The sequence below is a fragment of the Sinocyclocheilus grahami genome, unplaced genomic scaffold (genome assembly GCF_001515645.1).
Source record: "Sinocyclocheilus grahami isolate Dianchi unplaced genomic scaffold, SAMN03320097.WGS_v1.1 scaffold176.1, whole genome shotgun sequence".
Classification (NCBI taxonomy): Eukaryota; Metazoa; Chordata; class Actinopteri; order Cypriniformes; family Cyprinidae; genus Sinocyclocheilus; species Sinocyclocheilus grahami.
In genome coordinates, this window is record NW_015505355.1 from 3,538,288 (window position 1) to 3,550,280 (window position 11,993).

Sequence of the window (11,993 nt, forward strand, 5' to 3'; positions counted from 1 at the left end):
TCAACACAATCATCCCTCAACAGCTCATTCACAAACTGGTCCAGCTGGGGCTCAACACTTCGCTGTGCAACTGGCTGTTGGACTTTCTGACTGGAAGACCTCAGGCAGTACGGGTCGGTAGTAACACATCCAGCACCATCACACTGAACACTGGGGCCCCCCAAGGATGTGTGCTGAGCCCCTCCCTCTTCACTCTGCTGACCCACGACTGCACACCGTCACACAACTCCAACCTCTTCATTAAGTTTGCGGATGACATGACTGTAGTGGGTCTCATTAGCAACAGAGATGAGACAAACTACAGGAGCGAGGTGAGCCGCCTGGCCGGGTGGTGCAGTGACAACAATCTCTCTCTGAATGTGGAGAAGACGAAGGAGATTGTTGTTGACTTCAGGAGAGTGCGCACTCAGCATGCTCCTCTGACCGTCAATGGTGCGACTGTGGAGAGAGTGAGCAGCACAAAGTTCCTGGGTGTGCACATCACAGAGGACCTCTCCTGGACTGACAACACCGCAGCACTGGCCAAGAAAGCACAGCAGCGTGTCTACTTCCTCCGCAAACTGAGAAGAGCCAAAGCCCCGGCCCCCATCATGTGCACCTTCTACAGAGGCACCATTGAGAGAATTCTGATGAGCTACATCACTGTGTGGTATGGCGCCTACAACGTGTCCTGCCGCAAGACCCTTCAACGCATAGTGAGAGCAGTTGAGAAGATCGTTGGTGTCTCTCTCCCCTCCCTCCAGGACATTTATGGATCCGAACCCGTCTTACCCACAAAGCCCTTTGCATTTGCATTCCACTCCCCCCTCCAACTAACACACTGTGACCTGCACCAGTCATTTTGTGCAGCATTGGTCTGCTCACTACCTCATTCAGCATTGACCTCATTCAACTACCTTTACTGACAGTTTAAATAAAGAATTGCTCTCTGAGCTTTTTGTCACTTTAATCAGACTGAATAAGTTATTTTGCACTACAATCATTATATCTGCACTGTTTGTTTATTTCACTAGTTTTTCACTCTATCTGCCATGTGCCTTGTGCTGCTTTATTAATCTTTTTTTACATGTCCTTATTTGTATATTTGTATAGTTGTATTTTATATATATTTAATCTGTATTTTTACGTTCTACTGTTAGTGTTATCTGTATGCACCAAGGGTCTGAGAGTAACGCAATTTAAATTCTCTGTATGTATGTGCTGTACATGTGGAAGAATTGACAATAAAGCAGACTTTGACTTATAGCTACAAGGTGTGAGTAGATAGGTCACATTATTTTGAGGTATATTGTTTTCAAAAGTCTGAAAATCTGTGTGGTACTGTAAGGAACGTCACTATCAAACACCTTTTTTCTGCAATTAAGCACACTTTCTTTGGGTGTTATTCCATAACATTTATTTTTTTATATGCGTACCACTGTTCAGAACTGTGCTAGGTATCCATGTGCTGATTTGCATCTTTGAAGTAGGCTCAAAAGTATAAAATGTTCACTACCGAAACAGTCACGACCAAAACATGTCATCATTGTTTCGGTAGTGACCAAAAGGAACACATAATCCTTTATTTGGGGGAAATAAACACAATTTTAGTACAGTTATCAGGGCTTAAAGTTTTCCGGCACTATGCCGGATCTCCGGCATGTGGCATTTGGCTGTGGAAAAAAAGCCCTACATTTAACAAAAAGTAGTTTTCACGTTCGAGTTCGTGGGTTCGCCTACCAATGATATGAGAGGTACACAGCTTTCACTCTCAACCAAAGAGACGCGCAGAATAGTATCCAGAATATGCACCTATGAAGTTGGTTCGCAACCCGCCATAAAACCAAAAAAAGAAGAATAGTAGCCTATCCAGAGTCGCAGCTCTGATGAATGGAAAAGAAGCCTGGGGCTCGAGAGCGGCACATTGAAAAAGCTGCGAGGCGCAATGGTCAAAGCATATTTACATAGAAAAGCTATTAAAAAGCAGCGGAGCTTTGTAAACAGCTCAGAGTAATCACGTCATCTCCATAAGAATGATATGATTGCCAGAACGAATTTACCTGTATTTTAGAAAAGGAACAGTTCACACATGATCTTTTAACAGCAATTTACCAGTTTGAAAGGGGCTGAACTCTTCCTCTGCATATGCTTTGAGTTTGGGTTGCTTAACGTTCATCTGGGAAAACTGTGCATTAAATCTCACTAGATTTGTAACGTAAATCATTCATAAACCTTTGTCAAAAAAAATCCTTTGTTTTCACTTAGGTCTATTTGTGTTACTAAAAAATATCAGAATACTCAGTTGTCAAAAATAATCAGTAGATTACCAAAATAGTCTTTAGTTACGGCCCTAGATTAGTTAAAACATTTCAAAATACAACTGCATTATTTTAATTTTTGTGACAAAAATTTTGTCTCATCTCGTGAGCTAAGTGTGTTGTCACACCTGCACATACCAAATTAAGTTACTCTAAATCAACACAACAATTCAACTTAAAGGGTTTGTTCACCCAAAAATGAAAATTCTATCATTAATTACTCACCCTCATGTCGTTCCAAACCCGTAAGACCTTGTTCATCTTCGGAAAACAAATTAAGATATTTTTTATAAAATCCAAGAGATTTCTGACCCTGCACTCATTAATTACTCACCCTCATGTCGTTCCAAACCCGTAAGACCTTCGTTCATCTTCGGAAAACAAATTAAGATATTTTTTATAAAATCCAAGAGATTTCTGACCCTGCACAGACAGCAAGGGTACTACCACGATCAAGGCACAGAAACGTGGTAAGACTGTGGCGAAAACTGACATGGAAGAGAAGAATTGTTGAATAAAGTTATTTTTGTTTTCTTTGCACACAAAAAGTATTCTCATAGCTTCATAAAATTCAGGTTGAACCACTGATGTCACATGGACTATTTTAACAATGTCCTTACTACCTTTCTGGGCCTTGAACATGTCAGTTGCATTGCTGTCTATGCAGGGTCAGAAAGCTCTCGGCTTTTGTGTTCTGGAGATGAATGAAGGTCTTACACGTTTGGAACGACATGAGAGTGAATAATTAATGACAGAATTTTCATTTTTTTGGTGAACTATTACTTTAACAATTCAGTTTAATGAACAAAAACTACTATTCAGTGCGATTCTAAATAATTATTTTGCAAACTTTGTCTCGTGGGATATTTTTAACCTCCAACAGATTGTCTGTTTTCTACAGAAAAAGAAAGTGGTGTTGGCATAAGCTGCTTGATATGAGTGTCTTTGGCTTGGGTTTTGTTTACAGCACCAGGGCCCATCTGAAATGAACTAATTCATCACTTTGACAGCACCACTATAATGTGGAATTGACTTGTGGGTGTAATGTTCTCCCTCTCTCACTCACTCCTTCTCTGTTCCTTATATCTGTCATTCATTCCTATAAATCTATTTTCCTCTGTTGAAGGTGAATTAATTCTTCTGTCTCTCCAAGTAAAGCTTTTACCTGAAAATCTACAAATGTTTACCTGCATGTGGAAAAGCATGTTTGACATGTTCAATAAACCCTGGTCGCTTAAAGATCTGCTGTCTGTGTCTCAGAGCCAAGCCATGAGGATAGTGCGGACCGTGGGTCAGGCGTTTGAGGTGTGCCATAAACAGAGTCTAGACAATGCTGACGGTGAGGAGAACTTTCATTGTGTGGCACTTGCTTTGGAGACAAATTAAAATAATTCAACTCAGCAAAATACAAATGAAAAATCTTTATTGTCATTATCTTCATCACAGTTTCAAAGCAACTTAGATATTTATTTTGTAAAAGAAAATATGGTCTGTGAACTGAAAAATAAATTATACTTTCGACCAATTCTAAAATAATTTGTTACAGCCAAACTTATTAGCTTCTATCAAATTATATTTATGGGTTGCTTCAAACCTTAAATAATTCTGAAATATTAATTAAAAATATTCACATTCACACAAAGAAAAAAATGTTCTTTAATTTAAAAAAATTATTCTAAATCAATATTTTTTAGATGTATATGAGCCAAAATGTTACTTAATATTGGTAAATATAACACTTTGGCATTGTACAACTTTATTTCACAATAAACAAAAGCTAAATTAAAAATAATATAATAGTAGATCTGCAAGATGAAGCTAAAAACATTTTGTAAGTAGATGTTTAAGCCACTATTTTCAATGAGGCAAATATAATAATGATGTCAAAGTAGCTATTAAGATCTATCTAAATATATTTGATGCAATTATTTAGTCCTACACTGTAAAAAACCGGGTCCGTAAAATCTACGGTAAAAAACCGGGAGCTGTGGTTGCTGGAATTTTACCATAAAAAATACGGTAGCAACGTTTTAGGTTTTACGGTTTTAACTTAAATTTACAGTTAAATACTGTAATTTCATTAACTGATATCATGTTAATATACCAACCTATGTACTGAATTAACTAAGTACTGAAATCTGTTTTGCACCTTTGTAATGGTGACCTGATAACCACCAAATGCAGGTGGTGATGAGAAAGTCACATGATGAACCAAAGCCCATCACAAGCAGCTTTTAAATAATAACATACAGTGGGTACGGAAAGTATTCAGACCCCCTTACATTTTTCACTCTTTGTTATATTGCAGCCATTTGCTAAAATCATTTAAGTTAACTTTTTTCCTCATTAATGTACACACAGCACCCCATATTGACAGAAAAACACAGAATTGTTGACATTTTTGCAGATTTATTAAAAAAGAAAAACTGAAATATCACATGGTATTAAGTGAGTATTCAGACCCTTTGCTGTGACACTCATATATTTAACTCAGGTGCTGTCCATTTCTTCTGATCATCCTTGAGATGGTTCTACACCTTCATTTGAGTCCATTTGTGTTTGATTATACTGATTGGACTTGATTAGGAAAGCCACACACCTGTCTATATAAGAACTTACAGCTCACAGTGCATGTCAGAGCAAATGAGAATCATGAGGTCAAAGGAACTGCCTGAAGAGCTCAGAGACAGAATTGTGGCAAGGCACAGATCTGGCCAAGGTTACAAAAAAATTTCTGCTGCACTTAAGGTTCCTAAGAGCACAGTGGCCTCCATAATCCTTAAATGGAAGACGTTTAGGATGACCAGAACCCTTCCTAGAGCTGTCTATCAGCTATAAGAAAAAACTAAGAAGAAACAGTTATTTCAACATAAAAACATCACATTTGAAATGTAAGGCAGGGAATTCTGGGAATGTCAATTTACGGTTATTCACTGTAAATTATACAGTATTTTTCACTTCCAAAAACGGTATACTACCTTAAAATTTATGTCCAATACATGTAATGCCCAATACAGTTTTTCACCGTATATAGTAAGGGAATTTACTGTTAACCATTTAACAGGTTTTTACTGTAGCATTTTTACAGTCTTTTACCGTTAAATTCACGGCCATTTGGTTTTGGAAGGTTCCTTGTCTTGGACAAAAAAATAGTTGTTAACATAAATCAATCATTTGTATTGTCATGTGAACTAAAAACAGACTCAGTCTGGACCTGTGAAACTGGCAGTTGATGATTTTATTATTCTAAATGATGTGATTAATCTGATTTGCAGCATGGCTTGTAAAAGGTGAGGAGGAGAGAAGCAAAGACGAGACTTCAGTTGCTGGCGGCACCGCTGAGAGATCAAGCAACACTGGGCTAGAGAAAGATGAAAAGGTAAGTCCTCTGTCTGACTGTAAAGTTTAGCAGAAAATCTGAAAGAAATATGTATTAATTTGTCTTAATTATTCCTCATCAATTACATATTTTTTATGTTGACATTTTTTATATTGATTAAAATGTTTACCAACAGAAAGCCTTGCTTTTTAAGAAGAAACTGAAAGGCAGAAGATATCTCAGGTGTTGTCTTTTTAAATATAGTTCAAGCTTGGCCTGTTTTGAGTTATTTATAGATGCTACAGTTTGCTCATCCTACATGGTTTATAGGTCAGAAATTGGGCCATGATCACAAGTAGGACTAAAAGATGAATAATTACCAGCCAATTTTAGTTAAAGTGTCATGTAATTCTTTGAAATCTGTAATAACACTTAATTTATAATAATCATTTTAATTCCTTAAAAACGTAAAAACTATATGAACGAAATTGAGGTTATTTTAAAATAAGTCTTGTTTATTAACATGCAAACTTCTTCCAGTTATGATGGGGATTATTTATGAATTATGCATTTAAGGAAACACGTTTTAGATGCTTTTAGAATTTTGGCATGACTCTAATGAATAAGACATGAAAGCTGTCGATGCTGCTGACACATATTCGATCACTGGGGAGTTTTTTGGAGGTTAAAGCTTCCATGTACTTGTAATGGTTTGCAGAATGACTTACTTTGATACGGCAGAAGCTGTGTGTTCTTTGATCGCTTCTGTGAATCTGCTGATGTTTTTTCAAACCTATGCCAATCACAGGAGCAAACATATGAGACGAGTGTTTATCATTTTATACATTTACTTTAGGCCTGAGTTTCAAGTGATACTGTATATTTAACTGTAAACAAATTCAGTTTGTGATGGTTGGAATCAAACTGCATTTTTTTGAGACTATCTTTGGTACAGGAGAAAATGCTCAGCAGTGGTGTAGACAGATGAATTTGTGGTGAAACATGGTTTGTCTTTAACCGTATTAGAAACACCACATAGACATATAAACATTGTTAAAAACTTGATTTTCACCAAAGGAGGTGTTTAAATAAGGCACCGCAGGTCACTCCAGACAGGATATAGTTGGTGTATCGTTCTCGAATATGGTAGGTTGGTAGAAACAATACTGCCATGCCTGTTAACTAACAAACTAGACTATTCTCACTGTTTCAAAAGTACTAATAGATCCCAAAGTTACAATCAATGAACCTAGGAATTAACTGGCTGTACTGATCCTTTGCAAAGATCAGATTAAAGTTAATTTGTTGGTAGTAAACAGCATGTGTCTCCTCTAATTTCTCCATGCAGGTGTGTGAAGAGCCGGTGCTGGTGATGGAGTCGTCCAGGCTGGCATCTCCTCTCTCCAGTCCTCTGTCCGTGAGCCATCAGGTGCAGCTCCTGCAGAGACAGTTACAGCAGCAGGAGCAGAGGAGTCAAGCCGCCTCCGCACAGGTCACATCACACATCTGATCACTTTGTCATGCTGCCTGTATTGACGTGTAGCATTATAATATAATTACTTAAAAAACAGCGATTTTACCACCTCGTAAACAATAATATAATGTAGCTATCTAGTATCTAGGCTATTTTATTTTAAAAAATCGCGGGGAAGCGTTGACAAGTTTATGTGCGTGCGTGTGCAGTGCAATCTGCGATCTCCGAACTCTCTCTCTCCCTCTGTGTGTGTGTGTGTGTGTGTTTGTGTGCATCAGTTAAAGCAGTGCATTAATATGGAATGGTGATTAAACTGACTTGGAACTACCTGTGCATTAAATGGTTTTAATGCATACTTGCCAGCCAATCAGAATCCAGTATTCAGACAGACCATGGAATAAATATATATATAAAACATATCTGTGGCACTGCTTTTGTTTCATGAATTGTTCAGTCATTATTATTATATATTTTTTTATTTTTTTCCGGCCAATACGATAAACCAATAATCTTTTTCATTATTTTAATTTAGGCTAATAACCATTAAATAGACAGTATCCTGTGTCTAAATAAATTAAAACTGAAATGCAAAGTCATTCATTTTAAATGCTACAAGGGATTTTAGGCATCACAGCATTATAGTATGAATATTACATACTCACTTTAAAATTTGATAAAGATTATATTTAAACGTATTTATAATGAAAATCCATCTATCTATTCACTGTAAGGGAAACAGGTCAATTTAGCTCAAAGGGAATTATTTTTGATTTTATAGAGAATTTGGACAGAATCACTGTTTTACGGCTGATCACTGAGTCGGCCAGTGATTCATCGAACGAGCTGAATAACATCAACTCTGCAAATATATCCGAAATATAGTGAAAACAGTATTAACTAGCACAGTAACAAGATTGGTAGTTTAAGACATTAACTTGTAAGCACAAAACACAAGATACTTCTATTTTCAATATAAATAAGGCTTTATTGGATAAGACATGGCATAGGGGGACATAGAGAGCCCTTTCATCATGAGTGGTACATATAATTCATGCTATTTAATGTGAAAATTCAGAGACAAGAGATCGTTCATCACGTGCAGAGAAGAGAGCTGCGTAAAAAGAGAAAATAGATCAGTTTTCAGGTACCGCCACCACAAAAGTTTGACTTCTCAAAACCAGAGGAATGGCCAAAGTGGAGTAAATAAATTGATCTAAGAAAGGGGGATGTGGTGATATGGTTAACTACTGCCCCCTAGTGGGGGAGTGGGGAGTTTAGGCAATAAAGTTGCATGTCTTGACGTTTGTCTCACCTGGCCTGTTCTAACATGAAACTCGCACAAATAGCCATCCTAACACAATATTTTTGTGCTTGAATGTTTAAATTGACAAGGTGTATTTGTTTGTTCAATCACAAGAAGACGCGAAAGAGCGTCAACTTGGTGTTTGTGCTAGAAGCGGCACTCTGTGTGCGCACCGAACACAGCGCGCGAGTTTTTTCGCATCTTGTGCTTGAATGCTTTAAAATCTCTTGGATGTTTTGGCGAGGTTAAAAAACATGTGCAAATGATAAGCTTTTGTGAAGTCACGCAGCAGTGGCCCGTCAACTGTCCTGAGTGTCTTTCATGCTGGCCTCGGGCAGTTGGTTGAAATCCCCGGGGGGCCCCCACAGCAATGGGCCCCTATAATCATCACCACCTTTCACCCCACTAGCGATGGCCATGGAGACACGGCTTTGCAGCAAAACTTAACTCAGAACACGAAACTCTCAATGGAAAAGAAAAGAAATTAAAGTAGAAGACAAGACTAGATGACGTACCTCCTCATTGTTTTTAGAGGAGCAGCTGGCATGTAAGCCAGAGCACGCTCAAAGAGCACTAAAAACAGCAGCAAAGCGCAGTGGTGGCAAAAGCCCTAAGGCAAAAAGCACAATTTGATGGTGTCCTGAGTATTTAAACCGGGCTGTTGGACACATCCCAAATGGTGTCTTGACCAATTAGACATTGTCTTAGCTCGGGGTGTTGCTATGTCTCTCCTCCCAATACATAAATCAACATGTTATCTTATCAGTCATATAGGGTATATATATCTCAGTCTGGTCTTTGTCTGCTAGGTGGGGGAAGTCAATCCGAGGTAGTCTTTAGCTCATGATTTCTATCATGGATTTATATGTGATGGTCATGCTGTGCAGCACCATTAATCTTGGTTACTTGCCCCAAATTTGACAATCTCCTTCCTGAGTTGGGATTATCAATGTGTTCTTGTGTTTTAATGCTGTGAGAATGCTCAGAACTGCTAGCTGGTGGACTTGCTTCTGACTCGTGGCGCCAGTGTGTTGTGTACATATTTATGACGTTGTCTTATTGTCCTGGGCCTCTTTGTGGAATTTGGCTCTTTGGGTTGTTTTAACACCAATCTGATCGAATCTTATAAATTGTCTGATTTGCTCTGATACCCTACACACCTATTCAATTAATTCTAGTCAATGAATCTATTTTCTAAATCCCTGTTATAAATCTTATTGTGAATGATTCATCCATGCATACCTTTAATGTTTGTAGAAACATTCTAACCTAATAACTCTCTGGCGATGTATACCGGACTTCTTTAATCATTTAGTCCAATTAAAGCCCACACTTACAAGCTAAACTTGCACATCTACCTAACTGTTTCTAAATTATTAGTAGGGGACACCCTGGACTGGTGGCCAGTTAAATAAACAATATATATTTATTTAACTGAATTCATATAAATTTTTCACAGGAAAGCATGACTCATATTTTCTTTAGAGCGTGTAAAATCTAGTAGTAGTTGTTGTTGTGTAGGTGGTTCTGCTGCAGCAGCAGCTGTCGGTGGAGACCAGCGCCAGGACGGAGGCTCAAGCTAGAGTCCAGCAGCTCCTGCAGCAGAACACTGAACTCCTGCAGCATCTCTCACTGCTGGTCAAACACGTCCAAGAGCTGGAGCTCCGCACTCAACCACACAAAAACTCCCCCTGTAAGTCTCAAGACTCATGACATGTACAATCAAGAGATTTTCCTCTGTGTGCAAGACAGAAAAATGATTTAGCCTGTTAAAGAAATTAAATATCCCTAAAATTAATATCCTGTCATTTACTCATCCTTATGTTGTTACAAAATTTTCTTGACTTTCTTTTTGCCACTGATGACAAAAAAAGAAATTCTGAAGAATGTTCATGCTGCTCTTTCCATATAATCATAGAAAATAGTCTTTACAAGCACCATAAAATTAGTCCCAGGCCCAGGTCAAACTCATTAGTATTTGTAGGTATTGATTATTAACATTTACACTTACGTTTTTTTCTGTGTTTGGATATACATTGAAACATGCAATATAAATGTACCGACAATATCTAAAAGGTAAAACTTTTTTTTTTTAATGTATGCACAGCTTTAGTAATATCTTTACAAATCTTTTTTTTTCATAATTAATCTAATTTTAATAATTAATTAATCTAATTGATTAAATACAAACATAATTTGTAAACATTTGTACATTTATTTACTTATCATAATTTACTTTATTTACTTTATGATATACATTAAATTTAGTAAAAAAAAATTCACTGTGCAAATGTACAAAAAATGCATGTGTGGTAGAGTGGAATGTACTAAATTTGAAATAACTCATGTAAATAATGACAGAATTTTCTTTTGGGAGGAATTATTCCTTTAAAGAGTTATTCTTAACAAAATGGTGTTACAGTTAGGCCAGTTCACACCAATACAACATAGAGGTACAATATAATTGGAATCACTTTCAGAGCAATATTTTCCAACTTATAAACAACAAAAACATTGACAGCCAAACAGAATCCACCCAATATTAAGGGCCAGATTTACTATCAGCTTGCGCCAGTGCAAACCCTCATTTGGCGAATTTTCCCCTTCCATCTGCGCTTTTATGGAATTGCGCTCTAACCCTAATTTGCCCTGTTTAGTAAATCTGGCCCTAGATTTTAGAGCTTGAGCATTTAAAGCAGCACGCTTTTGTCCACTGATGTTGATGCAAATATAGTTATTGTTATAGATACCTCTATAGTTATCATTTTTGGTGGGAACAGGCCTTTACTCTGGTGATTACTTTACTTCACTTTACTTTTAGTCATTTAGCAGACACTTTTATCCAAAGCGACTTACAAATAAGAAAAAGTAATTAAAACTAAAAGCTAAAACTCTATAAATACTATATATATATATACACACATTTAAGAAAATAAAATAAATTAAATAAAAATGACAAATGCATACAACAACATTTCAAAACTAAAACATTTAAATGAAAACAAAAAAAAATAAAGCTAAAAACAATTCAAACATACTGATTAGATGTTTAGCTTGACAAAGTCGGCTCAGTAATGGCACCTCTAAGTTATTCTATCACTGACTATGCAATGATGTCATTTCCTCCCTGCAGTGGGATCTCAAGACAGCCTTCTAGAAATTGCTCTGCGTGCCAACATGCCAGCTGTATCACGTGACCCCAACACGAATCCTCCCTCAAGCGCTCAAGAGGGCTTCCCTCTCTCAAACAGCCTGGCTCGGCTCGACGGCTTCTGTTTCTTCTCAGAATCTTCAGAGCGGGAGAAGAAGCCGGAGCAGGACCGTGACTCAGGACAGGGTCAGGATGAAGATCAGTCAGGTGGTTGCTCTCCTCCAGGGAACCAGTTTCTCTGCACACTGGACACACCAGGATTCAGAGAGTCCGGTATCGCATCCGGATATGAGTCCAACACTGATGAGAGTGATGACCGGGACAGCTGGGGCCACTAACTGTGTCCACCATGTGTGAGTCTGTTCCTGCTGAAAAAAACAGCTCAGACCAGCAGCAGCAGCTAAGCACTACAGCTTTTGCATTGCAGCTTCAGCTTTCAGAATAAATAT

General features: G+C 37.6%; 1 protein-coding gene across 1 annotated transcript in view; it reads left to right on the forward strand.

Annotated features, from left to right (window-relative positions):
• LOC107593855 (carboxyl-terminal PDZ ligand of neuronal nitric oxide synthase protein-like) overlaps window positions 1–11,993 on the forward strand; it is an 18,720-nt gene extending 6,727 nt beyond the window's left edge. The window contains exons 5-9 of the mRNA XM_016283735.1: window positions 3,558–3,636; window positions 5,573–5,676; window positions 6,965–7,108; window positions 9,915–10,086; window positions 11,527–11,993. Of these exons, the coding sequence (XP_016139221.1) occupies window positions 3,558–3,636; window positions 5,573–5,676; window positions 6,965–7,108; window positions 9,915–10,086; window positions 11,527–11,882 (855 nt within the window). The 3' untranslated portion in view covers window positions 11,883–11,993. The remainder of the gene's footprint in view (window positions 1–3,557; window positions 3,637–5,572; window positions 5,677–6,964; window positions 7,109–9,914; window positions 10,087–11,526) is intronic.